The 20,874-nt window shown below is 42.0% G+C and overlaps 2 protein-coding genes across 14 annotated transcripts in view; one reads left to right on the top strand and one right to left on the bottom strand.

The window, feature by feature from the left end:
• Nucleotides 1-14,331, top strand: part of ATP8A1 (ATPase phospholipid transporting 8A1) — a 241,088-nt gene extending 226,757 nt beyond the window's left edge. For 11 of the 13 annotated variants that reach the window (XM_089911844.1, XM_022565114.3, XM_089911845.1 and 8 more), the window contains 2 exons: nt 5,195-5,286; nt 6,498-11,092. In XM_089911844.1, the coding sequence (XP_089767970.1) occupies nt 5,195-5,286; nt 6,498-6,595 (190 nt within the window). In that variant the 3' untranslated portion in view covers nt 6,596-11,092. Of the gene's footprint in view, nt 1-5,194; nt 5,287-6,497; nt 11,093-13,045; nt 13,248-13,743 lie in introns of those variants that run through there. The other 2 variants (XR_016393271.1, XM_089911849.1) reach the window with 2 other exon arrangements.
• Nucleotides 14,332-14,449: 118 nt separating this feature from the next.
• SHISA3 (shisa family member 3) lies at nt 14,450-19,585 on the bottom strand. The gene is made up of 2 exons (XM_089911862.1): nt 19,179-19,585; nt 14,450-16,606 (listed from the first exon to the last, which is right to left on the bottom strand). Exons 1-2 carry the CDS (start codon nt 19,503-19,505, stop codon nt 16,169-16,171), a joined length of 765 nt encoding a protein of 254 aa, XP_089767988.1. The 5' UTR covers nt 19,506-19,585; the 3' UTR covers nt 14,450-16,168.
• Nucleotides 19,586-20,874: the final 1,289 nt, after the last annotated feature.

Below are 20,874 nucleotides of genomic sequence, written 5' to 3'. Positions count from 1 at the left end.
CATTTTTCAAAGAGGAAGAAATAGTGATTTCTGTGTATTCTAGTGATACCAGGCTTCCCTGAGTGCCAAAACTCCACATTATTTTACGCCTCCCGGTCTCCACACGTGCTGTTCCTTGTCTAGAGCTGGTACCCTCTTACAGACTGGGTAATCCAATTCCTAGCTTTCAAAACCCAGTCCAAATGCAATTCCCTCAGCTTTTCACAGATAAAATCAATTCTTGTTCTGCTATCTCTGTATCTTGTTTGTTCTTCTGTTTTTACGTTTATTGCATTATGATATAGTGTATTTGTTCGCCCTATGCTTGTTCGTCTTCCCAACTAGACGGAGCTCCTTGTAGGAGAGGCCTCTGTCCTAGCCTTAACTGCAACCCAGAACCGGCCACAGAGCCAGGAACATAGTAGCACTCAGTCAATATTTGTTGAGTGGATGAATGTATGGCCAAGAGAGTTAACTAAGGAATGAATGAACGAACGAATGAAAGGGTGGGTGAAAGGATAGTTGAGTAGCGGGGTTGACCTGTGGGTAATTAAATTAAAATGTGATAACAAGAACATAGAAGTATATAGGTTACACTTCCCAAACTAGTAACGCCTAGCGTTGATTGTTTACTTTTTTTGTCATAGAATGATGCAATTCTTAAGAAAAATCTTGTGGGTTGATCATCCCAATTTTTTTAATCTTCACTAAGCACTACTATGAAGTCAAGCTAGATGTAAAATGAAAGAGTGTCAGAGAAACTATAACTTACTTGTAAGCACCGTATCCAGATTAATATTTATAAGAATTTATTTCTCATCTCTACTCATTTTCAAAAATTGAAACACCTTGGTTAAAAGAATTAGTCCTTTTTATAGAAATAGTATGCCACTTATCATAATTTCCAGCAAATTAGATATATTTTAATTTTATATCGAAATTTTGAGGAAAAAGGTATGTTTCATCGTTTAAGTATATTGCTTTTGAGCCATGGGTTATGGTAGAAATCAGTTTAAGTCTAAAAAATTGGGAGAATAAAGCCAAACCTTATTCCTAATACTGTGTAGCCATGGCTTATTTTTGTGTGTTAAGAAAATAACTTTAAGCTGTGAAATCCTGTTCTTTGCTTTTACTTTATGTGGACGTGCTCCAACACTAGGGAGCCGAAGCATCTTCATTCCCAAAGTCCAGAAAGCTTTGAAATTCAGTTTTTTCCATAGGCTTATAGCAAAGTTTGCTGGAAGAACCAAAACAATTTGTACTATAAATACGTTGATCATGTTTATTTTTCTACAATGTAATATTCCTGTATTTTATAGCAGGAATATTACTTTTTGGAATATGGGCCTCTAAGATGCCACTTGGGAATATTACATCTACACATTGTGTGTAACGTATTACTTTCTCTAAAACAAAACAAAACAAAATGTGAATTCAAAAATCCCAAAGATTTAAAATAAGGGTTTGTGGACAATGGGCTCATTAGAGACAGGGCAGTTATTACTGGATACCTTTCACGTGTGTGTGAAGCAATGCATCTTATAGTAAGGCAGTATGAATAATGAGCCTCATAATTTTTTGTATCTAACTGTAGACATTAGCCAGCATATCATCGTCAGCCGTTACTAAATAGAATTTTAGCCCAGGATCTTCAGGTCAGTCCTTATTAATTTGTCCATCACCACTGTGTGACCCACAGCCTTAGCTTTAAAAAAGACAGTAGGGAAGTATGGATGTCAGATCATTTGGTCATGGGGGTGGTGATGGTGTTCTCTCCCAGCTTTTCTCTGTGTTGTTTATCTTAATGAAAAGCAATTTTAACATTGCCCCAGAACTAATAGAAAAGAAACTATATTTTTCAATTTTCACCTGGGTTTTATATCAGGATTACATAGATTTCTTTGAGGCTGGGGCGGAGGCGCGGGGTGTGGGGAGAGGTGATTAGGATAGGAGGACATATCAAATGTTTTCCCCCAGCCTACTCTCATCCCTGTGATAAGGGTTCCATCCAGCATTTGTAAAGAAACGTGACAGAACGATGAAATACCTCCTCCAGAGCAGAGATTACTTAGGCTTCTCATATTCATCGTTCATCTCCCCACCACCACTGCCTACTACAGGACAGCTGTCGTATGCTATGCAGTAACACATTTCATGAATGAATGAAAACAGCTTGGCAGCCCAATAAAACAACAAATGCAAATTGACCGCTCTTCAAAGATAACTGAAAATACCTTAAGACAACATGTTCCAGGACAGTAAATGAGTTTTTACTTTTTTTTTTTTTTTAGTATTTCTAAATGAAATTTTATTTTAAAACGTGGTATATTTCCACCTCACCTCACCAAATATCTAAGTTGCAGCATTTTAACAGGCTTGGAAATAACGTAAGTGGTAATTGTGTGATTGCATTAAATAAATAGAAAATTTACATAGCTTGGTATGTACATGAAAGACCCTACAAATTGAGTAAAACTACTGAACGAGAGTTGTGAATAAGATGTGGTTTTAGTTAGAAGGCATCCTAGAGTCTTTTTTTCTTCTCACACTGTGTTAAACTGTTCAACAAAAACTAAACTTTTAACATGTCTATTAATGTTAACATGTTACCAGTATATTTTATAATGTGGCTTGATAGTGATATCAGTACCCATAAACATCGATGGCACAGAAACTGCATAACTTTGAAATGATGAGTAGTTCTCCAAAAGTGGGATAGGACTAGAGAAATACAAGTCATCATCAGTTATTATTTATTAAGCACCCTCCCACGAACGGCATTTATATTCTGAGGAGGGAGTTTTTGTTCTATCAAGAGGTCCAGTGTAGCTAAGGCAAAAAGCAAAACACACACAAAAAAAACCTAGTAGTTTTCCTAAGGAAGTGGAGTGAGGGGCATTATAAGTTAAAACTCATGTTCAGCAATAGACTTCTCCTGTTGAGGTAATGTTGAATATAAACCAAGGCATCAGAAATGATCCTCACAGAGTATCTTTTGTTTCGTGATGATCTCTGTTCTAGGTGGGGTTTTTTCAATAATAAATTCCTTGGGATCTGGGGGATGGTAAGGGTGGGAAGAACTAGTGCTTCTAAGTGTTGAGTGGTTCCTGAGTACCCGTAACTGTGGTTGAAGCTGTACAACTCCCTGAATCCTCCGTCAGCCTGAGGTTAGGAATTGTCCTGTTCTCCATGAGATGTCCAAGAAAGGTTGCCTAAGGTGACCCAGCTAATAAGTAACAGACTCAGAATTAAACCAAAGTAAGACTGCAAAGCCCAGGCTCTTTCCACAGTAGTGTGCTTCTTTCCCCAGAAAGAGACTTTCTGCTTTTTTTTTTTTAACACTAGACATTAACTTGATGTAACAGCTGAGTGATAAACTAGCCTTATATGAACCGTTACAGAACAAAATTACATTATCTCATATATTTAGGTTGCCATAATATGAAAGGGGCAATTCTCACATCTGCCTTCTTATCGCTTCCATAATTGTAATATTAAAGTATCATGTTGTAGTATTAAAGTATCATGCATTCAGGAAGGCCAGCCCGAAACCTGGAAAACGTATTTTGGGAAGAAGAAGCTCTATCATGATACATTGCCGTCCTCTAGTCTTCTGTAGTCATTTCAGTTTTAAACACCAGAGACTTGCCAAGCACCCCATCCACGATGCTCTGCTAACAACATCAGACCACCTGCTGCTGAAGCTGCCGACTTCCTCAAAGCGGTTACATATTTTAGTGTCCCTGTGAGTCCCCCGGTGTGTAACGGTAGATCATTTTAAGAGCAGAGTAAGAAAAGTCACTCTGTAAAAATGGCTCCTTCTCATTCCCCATATCTGTTTATTTCACTAGCAAAAACAAGTTTTACAAATTTTTGCAAAACCACTGGAGCTTTAAGATTAATTAGCTTTCTTGCCTTAATTCCCAGTGACAATAAAATATGTCTAATAAATAGCAGTTAACACCCCTAGACTTTTAAAAATGTGTGTAAGACTACTACAAATGTCAACATTTCTAAATATTTTATTTCAGCAAAAGCCTAAATGTTTGTGTAATTACAATGAGTTCATTTTGCACATGATCCTTTTTTTTGCATATGATAAACATTGTTCCCTTTCGGGGTCTAAAAAAATTGGCAAAATACAGAACTAACATAACTTACAGCAGTTTAACTAAAGCTTTAAAGTGGGGAAACTAAAAGATGGAAATTTGTCCACTGAGTCAATTCCAGTGATTAAAACAAAATTGCATAAACATTTGCTGCAACACATGTGGATTATTTATTAGCTCTTCATGCTTGTTATGTGTTTGATATCAAAGCAAAGTTTTATAAATCAACCAATGAAGAAACGGCATGATTGGGAGGATTGATGATGTTTAAAAGTGCACTTTGGAATTATCACTCAAATTCATCTATCCGACAAGTATTTGACTCCCTACTGGGTGAAACGCTGTTCTGTGTGCAGGGGAGAAAAACAGATGCATTATTTCTTACATTCTGCTTTTGGAAGTTACATAATTACATGGGTTTGTTTCTGCAGAGAAGATTCTTCTAAACGTTTATTGAAAAATGTGTTTTTTCTTGTCACTTTACCTGGTAAAGTATTTTCTGAAAACAGCTTTTTTATTTTAAAATGAAATTAAGGAACACATTTCATACCATATTAGAGTGGTAATGGAATTTTTCTAATTAAAAAGTCTGTGAAATTTCTTCTTTGCATAATTTTTCAGATTTTTCTGTATAACAAAAAAAAATTATTTTACACCAGAATATGTGCAAAGTAGGAAAAAGGTATAGTGATGGTTAATTTTTTTAATTCTAAAATGCCATGCTTGCTATATGTAGTAAGTCTAAATTCCAAGATTTTAGAAGCCACTAACACAACTGGTAGAGTTTGTATTTTTTATTAATTATATTGTGCAGGTTCTGTGTCTGTATTTGACTTAAATATAACTGGGGGTGGGGAAATCTTTTGACTGGACTACTGGGGACAAAACTCTCCTTAGCTGTCAGGGGGGAAGAAAATGGCCTCAAAAGTATCCAGTACTTGAAACCTCATTTGCTGTCTGAGAAAATGGGGTTGAAATAATCACTAGACTCCGGATTTCTCAAGCAATCTTTTGTGTCAGTCTGACTCTCTCTGGTGGTCCTGTGGGCTCTCTGGGTTCTCCACCGAGTTGATAATTCATTTCACACGTTTGCACCTGTTCTGCAGCCTCACGGAGAGGGCGCAACTGCTCAAGAATGTCTTTAAGAAGAACCACGTGAACTTGTACCCATCAGAATCATTGCAACAAAACCTGCTCCGTAAGTATTTGAGTTCTGTTTTTCAAACACATCCTCTTCCATTACCTCATAGGATCTGAGAGCAGTATTTTAACTTTAGAGATATTTAACTATTTACGGTTAACACCTAAAACAAGTTTTGCACATTTGCAACATGTTACGTAAATGACAAATGTTTAAAGAATCCTTTGACCACGGCCATCTCACTTTCAGCAAAAGAGATAGAGCATTTGAAAATCTTGCTGCTTCCACTTCAAGAAAAATATTCCTGCATGCCCCTTGTTTCCTTAAGTCTTAAAAAGAACCAGTGAAATAAATCTTAACTCTTAAAAGCTCACTCTGTATTGTTATCTTTCCTACTTGAATAACTTTGCAAGAGCCTTTTCAGCTTTCATACACAATGACATGTATGTGAAACATCGCACAATTGAAACATGTATTTTCCCCTTCAAAAATATTTATGAATATTTACAGTTGTAAGAAATTATTAGGTATCACACCCTCTTAACATTTCAAGGATCTAAAAAAGAATATAATATATAAAGCCCTGTGGTAAATGTATGTGTGTTAGTAATATATCATTTGTTTCATGTTATTTCCACATATAATTTATTTTCATTTATATATACTCATGTTTAATGCTTTTGCTCTTTATACTTCAAGAGGCCTTTTCTAAAGATGTGATTCCCTTGGAGGTCATTTCTTATCCCCAAGCCCCCTTGGACCAGGCTGGGGCATGAGTGAGTTTATTTGTAGATGCTGAGAGCCCAGAATAATGTCTTCTGAGGGAAGGAGAGCGCACTTCCACTATTCGAAGTTGTGTGTGTTTATCTCCTCCTCTCCCTTGCTTTTATTCTTCCTTCCCTCTCATCCGCCTGATCTATATGGAATACACGCACCCACTTGACTGCACTCCCCACCCCTCTGCTAGTCAGGAAGCAGACATTAGAGGGGCTGGACTTGAGATGCTGAAGGGAGAATTGAGGGGGGCCGAGAGCATCTGTTCGTCTAGGGAACACAGCTCCTAGGATCTAAGCTACCATCATCTCACTCTTCATTTTGCAGTTGAGTCTATACCGTTTACAGACATTAAAAACTAGTGTCTTCATGCTTTTAAAGGTGGGAGGGATGCATTAGTTCCCCAAGTTAGGAAATGAGCGCTCAACACTCAGAATAACAGAGATTTCCAACGACTTCAAGGTGACCATTTCTATTTTATCTTTAACTTACAGACGGGTATGCTTTCTCTCAAGATGAAAATGGAATCGTCTCACAGTCTGAAGTGATTAGAGCGTATGATACCACAAAGCAGAGACCCGATGAGTGGTGACGGGGGGAGGGATGAGAGGCCAGCTCTGACACATCTCGAAGGGGAGCTCCCAGGTCTTCACCAGAATCTGCTGACCAATTCCAGCCTGGTCCAAGGAGGGGAAATGGATCTGAACTCATCTCATTGACTGACATTCAGATTCATGTATATTATAGACATAAGCACTGTGCAACCACACTGTAACACCATCTCTTTCAGATTTTCTAAAGTATTTACTAAGTCTTTGAAAACAGAAATGGAAAATGACCTTGTATCTTGCCAGAGTGTTTTCTTACACTGAGAATAGGTCAGCATTCTTATGCTGTTACTCTGGGGCTGCCACTATCAGTGTCTTGGATATGCCACAAAGCGACCGACCTTTACAAACCTCTAAAATGGTAGTAAGTTAAAGGGACTCCTTGATACCCATTTTAGATTTCAGAATATGCTGAGAAAAACCAGCCTTCTTAAGGAAGCGACTCACTGAGCAAAATTTCTAAACAAGACATTAATAATAATAAGGGTTTGTGTCAAAAATTGTCACTATAAATGTTTGCCAAAGAAGTTTAATAAATGTATTTGTCATTCAGTAGTCATTTGCCCAGAAATTTAAGAGAAGGTTTACCTCTAGTTCTGCTGTAAGATCTGCATGCCTGACTTTACAAATCTAAGAGTGATTTGCAAAAACGAGTATTTCAAGGCATTTGCTACTAAAATCTGTGATGTTGCACCTTTAGCCTTACGAATGCTTCTTTCTCGTTCATCTTGTCTATTTGTTCAAGTTGCAGTGCACACGTGGTATGTGACTGTCTTTATGATACTGATTTTTAAAACTGTATTTATGTCTCCATCCTTTCTAATGAGGTTTCATCGTCATTTAGATTTTTCTAACAACCTGGCTTCTGCTGTAGACTGATGTCATTTTGTCTTCGAGTTTTCTCTTTTAAGAAAAATATGCTTACATATTTATGTGAGATTCCCAATGCTTCTGTCCAGGTGTTTGGAATACCATGTTGGATAAATGCATGGGCCTTTGTAATGTCCGTAGACTCAGCTTGTGTCCTGTGTTTTGGTTTTCCCTATTAGTGCCCACTCGAGATGCCTGCTGTCCTCAATGGCACGCCCAGTGTTATGGTGACTGCCCCGTACATAAGACTGAGAATGACTTCACAGTTCACTAGTCAAGCAGCTCCCAAAATTAGTCACACACTGCTAATTGGGACAAATAAGTAGTACCTTTTACCCATTTTAAAAACATCTATTGTACTCATGTCTATAACTTTACAAAGAAAAGTAGATTTTTGTTAATATGCTTTAAAATGTGTGTTCAGCTTAATTATTTTCAGCATTTCCAAGACATCTGAAAAGGCCTATTTTGCCACCAACAATCAATGGTGAAGGGGCTGTTTAAAAACCACAACCAGTTTTCTACACTATTTTTAACATAATGCTTTCATGTGGAAATAAAAAGAATTCTAGCTTTCAGATACACCTCAGAGATTGAAGCAAACTTTTTGCCTTGTATTCAAAAGCCTGTTTGCCTTTAAGTGGACTTACCAGTAAAATTGGTACAACTTCCTCTTAAAAAAAATAAGTCGACTACAAGTGAGAAGACAGGAGATTTTCAGATCACTCCTTGAGTTTAATAATTCCCATCTTTTTCATCCTTTTTCTCAATCTAGGTTTAAAATTCAGCTATATATTATTTCCTTCTCTGTGTTTTTAGCTATTTAGTTACCTGTATGCCTCCCACATTTTCTACACATAAGAGAGGTTATAACATACATAATTTGAACTTAAAGGGGACAAGGAGTTGACATACTTCACTCCCCAGACCCTTCCCATTTGGGGATCAGATTAAGAAAATCATAAATTCAAACATCTAACAAGACCACAGGCGTAAGGGCCTAAGATCATGTTCGAAATTCAGATTTCACAGTCCTTGTCTACTGAATGACTATTCAGAGCAGCTTTTCTGGGCCTCCATGATGAGAGTTGAGGTCAAACCACAAAAAATGAAAAACAAAAATCAAGTACAACGAATAAGGATTTTTTAAAAAGAAGAAGAACGAGGTACATCCCCCTGGAGGAACACTTCATAGCAGTTCCAGAAAAGGGCTGCTTCCATTTCCCCTCACCTCATAGGTGACATCCTTCCCCAAAACTTTAATATCAAAATGTGATGAGTGTAATAGAACTGAATTTTATGACTTAAACGAAACGCTTTGTTTTTATCCTGAAACATGGATCGTTTCTGTGGAGCCCTTCAACATGAGTGGAAGACTCATGGTTAATCATGTGGAAGATCGTGATCTGAAACATGACTAATTTATGCCTTTTGGTCCCATGGACCTGTTTTTGAATTATCAACATTAAGTCAGTCTCTTAGCTTCTTGGGTGGGAGTTGGGAGTAGGCAGCAAGGAGTGACCACCTTGGTAAAACTTAAAAGATAACATTGCAATTGCAGTGACTTTGTAGTGTTAATTAGAGAAAAACCCTCTGATTCTTTAACCTTGGGTGGGGGGATGGGGCAAGTAACAGAGTTTTACCAGGATTAAAATAAACAGTTGAGGTGACTTTTAACGTGTATTTTCTGAAATAAGGGACACTCTTCGATTAAAAAGTCCCTTGTAGGAACTCCGGCAAATGCTAACACCGTTGCTTTACAGTGTTTACAATTCGGAAAATACTACTTACTGCAGAAAATCCTCATTCATTTCACCCTGAAAAGCTGGAGGTTGCTTCTTTAGTGTTAACTAGTACACAGTGATATTGAGCATGAACTTTCTAAATGTTTTACATACCCATAAAAAAATATATTGGTGTCTCCCACCCAGAAAGATGCTATATGGTAGAAATTATTAGCAGGAAAATGGTGTTTCTCAGGAATGTAGTAAATTTTAAATGACATGTGCTGCCTCCCCTCCCACACACCACTCTGTCTGACGTGAGCCTGCTTCAGCAACGTGGCAAAGTTAATTGAAAGCTTTTTCTAATGAAGTCAGGTGAACGTGTATTCTATTCAGTATTAGCCATTTACATGAATTGTATAGTCATTGAATGGACTCAGCGATTCCTCTTAATTTCCAGGGGAAAAAAATGAATTCAAGAAATCAACACTTATCCTGGTCATAACATTTTATATTTTAATTTTGCAATTCTGCATTCTAAATATCCAGTATGAAAGTCACGTGATAGTTCTGCATTTTGTGCACGGTACAGCACTTGTAATCTGTCATTTAAATATTCTTTCAGGAAACGAATGCCATTCTGAAAGTACTAGATTGCATATTCACAATTTTTTATTTCTAAAAATGTCATCGTTATTACAAAGCTAAATAATCATTGGTGTTTATTTTTGTGCAGTTTGCCCTTTGATGTTTCCTGGTTCTAAAACTTATATTACCAAATAAATCTATAATTATGTACAAAATTCATTGAGAAAATTCCCACCCTATTCACATCATATGAACCAGACCTATGGAATTCTTTTTTGTAAATTATTTAATGTAACACCATGCAGTTCGGTGCCTAATAAATGCTTTTTAATGATCAGCATTTCTATAATGCCTCTTAAAGAGACCATAGTCTGATTTTTCTCACGTTAAAATAATTGAAGTCACTTGTGAAACTGTTATACTTTGCTGCATTTTAATTAGCCTTCAACAGCTACTAAAATGGAATGTAAGTTAAATTTTGAAGGAAGGGAAATAAATGTTTTCCATTTTTTGTCTTGATTTATTTTCTATATGAGAGCAGCTGTGTTTTTGATAGGTTTATGGTTTGCATGAATTAATATGTAAAGTGGCCTAGGCCAGTGCATGGCTACTGCTGTAAATCTTGATGTTTATTTCTGCCTTATAAAAGTCTCTCATGGCCTACCTGGAATTTCATATTCAGTGGACAAATTAATTGGTCCTCCACACAACTTTTTTTTTATAAGTAAATTATTTTACAAACAAATTTGAACTAATTTAATTGAAACTTTTGTTTAGCTTGCCTCTAAGAACTTTTCTTAATAAAGCTCACAAAACTTCTCAGCAAATAAATCTCCCTTAAGTAGGGAAAAAAAAAAGCTAGATTTCATACTTGCTTACTTTGAATTAACAGCAACTTTCCATAGGTAAATCTCTTGCAAAGATGTGAGCAGAATATTTAAAAATATATATTTTTATGTTTCATGATTCTAGACTAGAAGCCATAAATGCAGTAAATACTGTTTGTTGTTTGTTTTACTACTTCAAGCTTCATTTTTCATATTTTCAAGTTTATTAGGTTAAAAAAAAGCAGCCTTGGAAGGCAGCTACTATGGAAAATTGCAGTTTGCATTAAAGATAAAATAGTATTTTCAACTCCATGAAAAACCATTCCTGCTGAAACTGCTGTAGAAATTGTGAAGCTGCATGAGTGGAGAGTATTGAATCTGTGATTATAGTAGTTTTCTCAGGTGTGTTTATCTCGATGTTCAATGCACTGTTTTATAAATAGTTATTAAAGTCGAGTAATATTCAATTCTATGCAGTGTTATGTGTCATTGGCCTTTTGTGAATGTGCATGTTTTAAACGGCAAATTTTAAACATTTTGTTCTCTGATTGTTGTTAAAAATGAAATAAACTTTACCATTACATAAAGAAAATTGTTCAAGATTTAATTGCTAGTTTTAGAAACTATATTGCTTTATAAAACCCTCAAATCTGCTCTAACTATAGTCTGAGAAGGTGTATCTGTTTAATAACAATATTAACATTTTGTTTACAACCCCAGTGATATACAAAATATTCCTGCATTGTAATCCCATTCAACCCAACATAAAGTGGGGTATATTAACTCTAGTTTTGTATGAGCTGGTAGTTTTGATAATTAAGTATCAAAAAAACAATTTTTAAAATAAAATTACCATGTTTTGATTCTTCAGTCAGAAAAGCCTCCCAGGATTGTCCTCATTACAGATTTAAATCGGCCTCTAAGTCAACAGCTAATTCACGGCTCCTTCCTTTCACATAGCATGAATGTCTTAAGTTTTCTAAACCCACCGAAATTTTTTAAGTATATGAGAAAGTGGCCGCATTTAGCTAATAAAATTTGAAGGAAGTAACCAGAAGATACTAAAATTGCCACGTGAGACAAAAATACAGGAAACATTGGAAATGTGGACAAGAGCTTAATCAAAAATAACCATTGTTTGGTAAAAGGAACTGAAATGCAATTTGGAAAACTGCTAGAACAGGATTAGTTCACAGGCAAGCGCTGGGCAAGCAACGTGAGCAGCCTCTGGTTTCATAAGAGCGAGGGGCAGTGTGTGCTTTGCTGTCTGGGGCCCGACTTCCTTTCCCACCGCCTTTCCAAGGGCAACGATTGAGAGTGGGTCCCCCCCCATGCAAAACCACAGCAAAACAGTGTTCAGAAAAGTTACCTGTGAATTATGTCAAATATTTTCACATTCAACTCCATCCCCCTTAAAATAAGCACTGTCATCTAATACCACCATAAGGAAACAGCAAACTTGAAATACATTCCCATAAATTCAATGCGTCATCCCCATTTAAAGTTTGTTTTTATGTGCTTATGGCATCTCAGACCTAAACCTTCCATTTCAGTAATACAGAGCCACTCATTTTAGTGAAGAAAGATCTTCCTAACCTGGATCATTTCACTAAAAAGCTAATAAAAATTGTTGGAAAATGAAATATTTTTTACCATTCAGTCTTTATTTCAAGTACAAACTATATAACCAGCAATTCAAATAAAAAATTCTCTGTCAGAATAATTTCATTAATAACTGTTTAACTGCAATTTTGAAAGTGTTATACATAAAAATATGGGACAGTTTGTTCCCTTAATAGTTAAGTAAGTAAATCCTTATTTTTCCTGAACATATACTAAATAAGCTTTTTAGGTTATGCACAGGTAACCTGATCTGGACCCAGTGAAATGTATCATACTCCTAATTGTGATTGTATATATTTTCAGGAAACGTTTTGGTTATCTGGTTTTAGAGAGAAAATTTCCTACAGATTTAAGTCAATCTGGCAAATTCTCCACCATGAGGAATAGCTAAGAATAACATCAATGAAAAAGAAACAGGTGGGAAAATAAGAGGGAACACCTATGCATTTGGACAGCCAAAAATACAGTGTGTTGGGTTTGGAGTGAATAACCATTTTAAAGCAAATTTATTAAATACATTTTTCTAAAGCAGATGATAAAATACATCCACAAGCCATGAGTGCAGGGTGGGAGGGTGCTCTGTCGCAGTTGATAAGGAGAAGTTGGCCAGGTATCGAAGGAGGCCATGGATTACCAGGGACTAACTCTGTCAAACCGTCGGGCCATTTTCTCTGTCCCCTGCACTCCAATCAGCGTTGGATCTGCCCTCCCACAGAACTCAGTCCTGCATTTATATGCTGGGATATTTCATCTGCTTTCTATTGTGTATTGTGGACTTACTACACAGCTCCCTCCCCTCTAGATTGCAAGTGATTTGAGAGTGCTTCTGACTTCTGATTCGTCAAGACAACCCTCAGCAATAGGGTACCATCAACATCTTCATTTTACAAATGAGAAGACTGAGACACAGTGATGTAAAGTAAGTTGCCCAAAGTCACTCAGCTTATGGGTAACAGACCCAGGAAACTAACCCAGACACTCTGACTCCAAAATCCATCTAAATCACCCTCTGCTCTCTCAAGTGTCTCAGGTATAAAGGGAGAAATGTTTGTCCTCTAGTGTTTCTACTTGTGCTCTGTATTAGTCTATGTTCTCATAATGTAGCACCAATCCTATTGATGGTTACAATCCCCTCTATCTGCAGGGTATGTACCATATTACAGTCAATCACTCCTCCCCAAATAGATTTTCTGAAAAGTAGGTTGGATAATTTTTTCCTGAGAAAATTAGGCCTTCTAGGTACATGCCATAAAGTTAACGTAGAGTTTCAAAGCAGACTGCCTGGGTTCAGATCCTGGCTCTATTATTGTTGACCTTGGGCACAGTGTCCAACCTTTCGGCTTTGCTTTCTTTAGCTGCAAAATAGGTGTGATAATAGTCCCGACTTATGGTTTGTGAAGATTAAGTGATACACGTCATACAGCACACACATGGTTCTTAATAAATGTTACCCATTATTTGCATAACTACTTTTCAAAATATGGAACTTCTGTTTTTCAGAGATCCTACAATGCACGGGACAGTGCACCCAACAAAGATTTGATGTCCAGGGGCATGACTTTGAAATGTCCCTCCATTCCTTTCGGTGGAAAAACCTAATCCCATCGTACTGAAGAAGTGTTTTCCCCACTGCCTTAATATACACTGAATTTTCCAGATATGAAACAACTGTGCAAATCAAAAGAAGATCAAACTTTGCTTCATTTGGAAAAAACATCACATTAACAGCAGAGCGCCTCTGGGGTGTGAGTTGCCAGTGTAGCAAACCTGTTCCCTTGCTGTTTGAATATGGTTATGCTTACAGCTCCAGGACTGACTAGCTGTGGGACCTTGGGCTAGTTACTACACTCCTGCATGCCTCGGTTTCCAAATCTATAAAAATAGGAATTATAATACCTCCCTGTTGCATTGCTTACAGATAAAATGAGTTAGCACATGTAAATATTTAGAATAGTGTTTGGGTCATAAAAGCCCAGTAAAGATTAACTTTAAAATATCAAAGGAGCAGAATGTAACAAACATAAATAAAGCCAGCCTAATAACACAGGAGTGAGTTCCAGAACTTCTCACAAATGTTTATCCTTTCACATTCAGCCTTTACTCCCTCCCTCCCTCCCTCCCTCCCTCCTTCCCTCCTTCCTCCCTCCCTCCTTCCCTCTCTCCCTTCCTGCCTTCCCTTTATTCCTGAATTATTGGGGCTATCCTGGGACACCTGGAAGTCAGGCCACTGTTAATTGAAAGCAGGGGACTAGAAGTCAGAGCTCCTCTGCCATCAGAGTGGGCAAAGGCATAGTATCTTCCAACTTGTTTCCTCAACTAGAAAGCAAAGGGCAAGGCCAGATGACTTTCCCTAGGTCAGAATTCCACCTCTAAGTAGCTGTATTTGACAAGAGCTGTTGAGGATGTCATATGATAGTATGAATTCATATAAACCTGGGTTTTCAAAGGACATCCGTAAGGGACAGGAGGCAACAAAACTGAAGGAGATGAGCCAGGTCGGGGAGACCGGGCAGGAGGCTGGCAAAAGGCAACTGTCCTCTCCGAAAAGGACCTCCTGACCCCCTGGCAGAGCAGGACCCTTGGTGCCACATCCTTTTCCTGCCACGAGAAGCCAAAAATCAGATTCTTATGAGAAATGTCCCAATTTTTAGATCTATGCAAATAACACATCTGAGGGCTGAAGCCCACAGGCTGATATCTCCATAAAAATTCACTTCCTTGGCTGCTTTCAGGAGCCCCGCTGCAGAAAATGGCTTTCTAACGTAATTCAAAATCAGTGTAGGATTTTTTTCATTTCAAATTATGAAGTGTTAGGCAAAGACATTTCCTATTATTGAATAGCAAAGAGTATCATTAAGACGAGAAAATGAAGCACTTTGATCTAAACTTTCAAAGAGATTTCACGAAAACATAAAAGATTTTATTTATTCTAATCCAGCAGGATATATGCCCAAATATTTAGTCATCAGACGTGGAATTCAGTGGCACTTAAGACATAATATCAGACAATTATAGCCGAAGCTGGACTTTGAACTCCGCACTTATTATTAACATAAAAAATGACAGTGCGACCGCTAATTAGTACCGTCAAGGTGGTAAATACATTAAATTACAAATCTTTACATTTGTACATAAGTCATTTTACAAATAAATGTTTTAAGAACCAACTGTCCAACTTTCATTTAAACACTAAATGTTGCTGAACAAAAAGTCTGCAATAAATACTCCCTCGGGTGGGTGGGGGAAATGCTTTTACGTAAGATCTCTGTTACAATGAATATCTAAGTAAATATGTAAAATGTTAAACTTCTCATGTGGTTATTGAAATCTTGTATTCTCAAGACGCTCTTATATTTTAAACAAAATTTAGCTATTAATTTAAAAAGTAACTGTTCCCATGATGCTAATATTATTCACAGTTAAGTTGCTCCCCAAATTATAAATAGGTTGTTCACTGTCCCCTCAGTTTACTTAGCAATTAATTTTTAAGTGAACCTTCAATAATTACAATCGGGTATATTTCTTGGTTTATTTTTATATATATTTGTATTATCACTCACTAAACAACTTATAATGAAAAAAGAACAACGTAGGCCTTTTCTAAGCAGGATAGCTGAGTTGTCCAATAAAACATCTTCAGCCAATTTGTAACTTTAAAGTCGGACTGCTGCCTATTTTGAATAAAAGTAACATAAATTGAAATGTAATAGTCACCATGTTTTCAAAGACAGAAAGCAATTCTCTAACAGCCATTCTGCGACTGGAGCCAGGAACCTCAAGATTAGAAGGTGCTGTATTTTCCTTGCGCTTTTCTCCATGACATTGCTGGGTTCAAGGGAAATTTCCTCAGAAATCCTGGTGGCCGTGGCAGCAGCGTCCGTGGGTCTGCCATTGCACTACGCGGTGGATCTGTAGCCATGGCCTGTCAACTGGAACTGAAGTCTGGACAGCTCTTCCCAGGCAGTGGTGGCTCCTGCTGGAGTGGGTAAGCAAAGTACTGGGGTGACACCAGGAAACCGGACGGTTGGGTCAGGTGGATTGGGTGGCCTGTGGTATAAGGCGGGGGTGGTGAGGGCACCAGGCAGCCTGGCTCTGCTCTGGCAAAGGAGAACCTTCGGATGGAGCCCCCTGTGGAGCTGGAGCTGGTGGCCGTGCTGGACTGCCTGGAAGGTGCCCTGAGGTTCGTGGAGGTCAGGATCATGGGAAGGGTCTCCGTCTGATAGGTGCGGAGCGAGAAGCGGATTGGCTGCTGCGAGGGCTCCTTGGGTCTCAAGCAGGTGCAGCAATAAACAGCCACTAAAGAGCCCAGGATGATGAAGGCGATGAAGATGGAGCCAACGATCAGGAAGGGAACGTACACAGGCTCTAAAAGGCAAAAACAGGCACAGATGCTGGGACTAGAGTCTCCCAAACTCTGGGCTGCTTAGGGGTGGGGGGTGGGAGGTCCACATCACCACCCTTGTCAGCCCAGCTTCTCAGAGCCTGTTACTGGCAAGCTCTGAAGTGCAAACTGTGATGATGGAATATTCTTGTTCCTAGCAGGGAGGAAGCAAACTGATACTGTAGACTGTTAGCAATTAGCCATCACACTGCACATCTGGAAGTCGGAACAGACTCTATCCTCCTGTTCACGCACTGGAGAGAGGGAAAGGATGAGTTTGGGGGGTTACTATAACACTGGTTTTCAATCTGGGTTTTAGTAGTTTTATCACGGTGGGGCTCTTAAGGGCTCTAAGGCTGAAAATCCATCTCCTATCCAAGAATCTCCAATCTAAGCAAAGAGAGCTGGTCCTGTTAAATGAAACCCCCGGGAATTTACAAGACTACAGAAAGAACAGGATAAAGAAATCCATAGAGGGCCCCAATTAACTGTGTCTCCTACTGCATCACAAGTTGTCACCTCTGGATACTTCTTTCCAGAAACAATTTGGGATGCCTCCTCCAGCTGCCATGCTTCTGCCTCCCAATTCCCACCCAAATTCTGGAAAGGTCAGGCTGAACTTTGGATAGATCGTGATGCAGTTCTTGGTGTTAGTGGCCCAGACTTTCCGGGAGAGCACCCGTCAGAGTTAACCCCAGTTTCCTTCTCTATATAAGGCAGACATAAAATTTCCTACCCCAGAGGCACCCCCGGGGCAATCCTCCAGGTGTGTCCCCTGCCTGATAGAGCCACACTTGGATGCAAACCTCTGGCTTAGAGGTAGATGAAAGCAAGCCTGCACTGACAGGCCCTACTGTGTGCCTGGCTCTTTCGTATTTATTGTCAGATTCATGGAGACCCGGTGAGGTGGGCGTGATACTCTGTTTTCCAGATGTGGAAGCACATTGGAGAGTTGTTGACTTTCCCAAAGACACCCAGGCAGTGAGCGACAGATAACTATCCACCCCAAGATCCGTGGGCTCCTGGGTGTAAGCTCACCCATTCTGCCCCATTTACCAGCGCCCCGTGGAAGGCAAGTCTAAAGTGACGAACTACGTACTCGGCACCTTGCTAAGCATTCATGCACTCCTTTAATGCACAGCCTAACTCCTCTGAGCGCTATATGCCCATTTTAGAGTTGAGAAGAGGCCCAGAGAAGTTAAGTAACTTGCCCAAGGTTACAAGCTGGCGAGCGAGAGAGCCACGGGTCCTGAGGCTTCCTCAGATCCCACCCAGCCTTGGTGAGAGAGGAGACTGCCTCACCTGCTGCAGAGCTCGCCCGAGGAGGCCGGGATAGAGGCCCTGCTGGAGGCCGGGCACTCACGACTGCTCTGCAGAGAGCAACCGGGCGCCCCAGGGTGAGTGGAGTAAAGCCACGGAAAGAGTTTGTATTTTCCTAACAGGCCAGGCCGGCCTAGAGTTCTCTCCTTTCCACTGAACATCTTTTTCCCAGAAGCCTCTTCCCCAATCCTGCAGATTGGTATTTTGCCCTCCAAAGTTAAATTCCTTGGAAGTCTAATGGGGTTCTAAGGAAGGGCTGGCCCCCCTTTCCTCTGGGTTGTCAGTCTCAGGGGGACGAGGGCTCCAGCGCCATCAATTATCTCTCCAGCTTCTCCCCGTCTTTCCCAGGGACCGTCTTTTGCCGGCCTCAGACCTACGCTCCGGAGTTCTGGGGTGTCGCGGCCCTTAGCTCCGCCCGCTCCTCCGGTTTCCCGGCCATAAAACTATCGCCTGTAGCTCTAAAGTGTTGCCCTGAAGTTCCGATTCAGGTGGAAAGCTTTTTTCTTTTTTTTTTTTTAAGGTGTAAAATCTCTCTGCTGGGATCGTGATTTATTCCGCTCTGAAGTTAGTGGAAATTTGACCCGCGTTTTCCGATGTGAGAATAGGGGGCGGGGAAACCCCTGCGACCCCGGTTTCTAAATCTCCAGCTAGAGGACCTGGGTATTTCTGAAAAGCGTGACAATAGGGGGTGGGCCGGAGAGGGTAATTCGATGCAGAGAAATGAAAGGAAGTCGGGAGAATTGGGCAGCGGCTTAGAAACGCTACCAAAAGGCCACCAAAAAAAAAAAAAAAGTGTCTGAAGTTCCTTACGCCCGTGAGGCTACAGATAAGCGCGCCCCAACAGTTGCGTTCCCTGCGCCATGGGCACTTCTCAAAGCTCCCGGAGCGCCCAGGGCGCGCGCTGGGGCACCCTCACCGTCATTTAAAACCCAAGTCCAGCCTTGCGCTGCCCCTACAGCCCTTGTCTGCAATGTCGCGAGCGCCCGAGGCTCCCGCTCTCTTCCCCGGGGTCACCGGATGCAAGCTCCGCGGTCCTCACTGTCCCTTGAAATTTTTCTCTTGGGCAGACCCGCGGAAACCGCTTGTGGCGGGAATCGGGACTGCAAAGGAATAGGGCCCGACCTGAAACGCGACCACCCACTCCTCCCTTGATCCTCCCACCTCTAGCCTCCCCTTTGCTCAGACCCGGGAAAGCCTGGCGCGCCTGTCCGCGCGCACACCGGCCGGCACACACGGCAGCCCCGGCGGCCGGGAGGGGTCTGCCCCCCGTGGGCCCGCACTCACGCGCCGTGATGCCGGGGTGCTCCAGTTCGCCGCGGTCATTGGTGCAGCCGCCCTGCTCCAGCCTGGCGTCGGCCGCGGCGCAGCAGTAGCGCAGCGCGCACGATCCGCAGCAGATGGTGGCGTCCAGCGTGTCGAAGTCCTCCGGGCACTGGAAGCCCTCGTGGTAGTTGCCCTGCACGTCCACCCAGCCGTGGCAGTACTCTCCGGACTGCTGGGCGTCCGCCGGACCCCCGCGCATCCAGCCCAAGAGGAGGCAGAGCGCCAGCAGCGCCCCCATCGCCGCTGACGCGCTGGGCGGCCGAGAGGGGCACGCGGCTGGAGAGCGAAGGGCTGAGCCGGGGCTCCGGGCGCCCCGCGGTTCCGCCTCCCCCCGGGGCGCGGCCTGGGCAGCTGCCCCGGCGGCCAAGGCCACTCCCGCGAGGTTTAGCGGGGGCCAGAGAGAAGGAAGGGGCTGCGCGGCGGGCTCCACAGGCCGGGGGTCGGCATGGTGCGCGGGGGCGAGTGGGCAAGGGCCGGCGGAAGGCGCCGACCGAGGCTGAGGCTGGGGCTGCTGCAGCGGCCCTTTGCCCGGCTCATAACGCTCCCGGCGCGAGGGGCGCGCCCAGCCCTCGGCCACCTACCGCCCCACTCCTCACGGGAGCCATCGCGCCCGGGTCTGGCAACTCCCGGGTCTGGCAACTCCCGGGCCGCGCAGTACCCCGACTTGCGTCCGTTACCGAGTCCAGAGCGGAGCCCGAAGGCAGGAGGATGGGAGATGCCCTCGTGCGGAGCCCCGGGACAGGCGGCCCCCCTGCCCCCCGCCCCTGTCTGTCACGGGAGCTGGAGTCCGCCTTGCCGCGGCCAAGTACAAACGGCCTCCCGGTTGCTGACAGCTCTGCCTCCACGGCGTCCTTTAAAAAGGAAGAGGGAGGGGGAGAGAGCGAGGGTTAAGAAAGAGTCCGCCTCCGGGGCGCGCCGCCGGGGCTAATCACAGCGGGCGCGGCGCGACCGCCGGTCCTGTGCGCCCTCTGGTTCGCGCGCCCCCCTCCGCCTTTCCGGGCCACCCCCGCCCAGCACGCTCCCCCAGGACTCTACCCTAAACCTGGGGCATCAGGCCCTCTCCACGCACACCTTCCAGCTCTCGCACAGCCCAGCAAACTCCGCAGAGGGCCAGGGCCGCCGGGTCTCTGCATCTATCCACGCGCGTTAGCGCGCGGGTGGAGACCAGGGCCTTGCTTTTTAGGGATGTAATCAAAAACGAACTCGGTAACTGGGGTTTGTAGAATCTTCTGTCGTCTGTTGCACAGATCTGGCCTCGTTCCTGGGACACCTGTTCTGAGGGTTCTGGGCGGATAGCCTACTTTCTAGGGCCCGCCCACATCTACGCTGAGTTTTCCACCTAAGTTTCCACTTTTTCCAGAAGGGACGGCACATTTTCACAAATGTACACACACTCGCACTCTCCCCCGCCCCCCTAACCCGAACGCCACCGGGCGAAGAATCGCCGGTCACCTCCGCCTGCCGAGGGCAGCTCGCAAAACCTCAAAGAGCACGACTTCTCCATTCGCGCCCGCAAAAGAAATAAAAGAACAAAATTAATGATAATTGAGCAGATCTGAACTTCTGTTCGGGCAAAGAAACACATTTATTTAAATGATGTGTCCCCC

This window comes from Delphinapterus leucas, chromosome 5 (assembly GCF_059928025.1).
Source record: "Delphinapterus leucas isolate spDelLeu-1000000601 "Yukka" chromosome 5, BTC_Dleu_Yukka2, whole genome shotgun sequence".
Lineage (NCBI taxonomy): Eukaryota > Metazoa > Chordata > Mammalia > Artiodactyla > Monodontidae > Delphinapterus > Delphinapterus leucas.
This window is presented reverse-complemented; position numbering and strand designations above follow the sequence as displayed.

Excerpts from the sequence above, each read along its gene's own strand:
- SHISA3 (XM_089911862.1), bottom strand. The coding sequence starts at position 19,505 with ATGGGGGCGCTGCTGGCGCTCTGCCTCCTCTTGGGCTGGATGCGCGGG. Across the intron at positions 16,607-19,178 it reads TCCCGGCCGCCGGGGCTGCC|CCTGTGTACGTTCCCTTCCT; the intron begins GTGTGTGCCGGC and ends TGCCTTTTAGAG.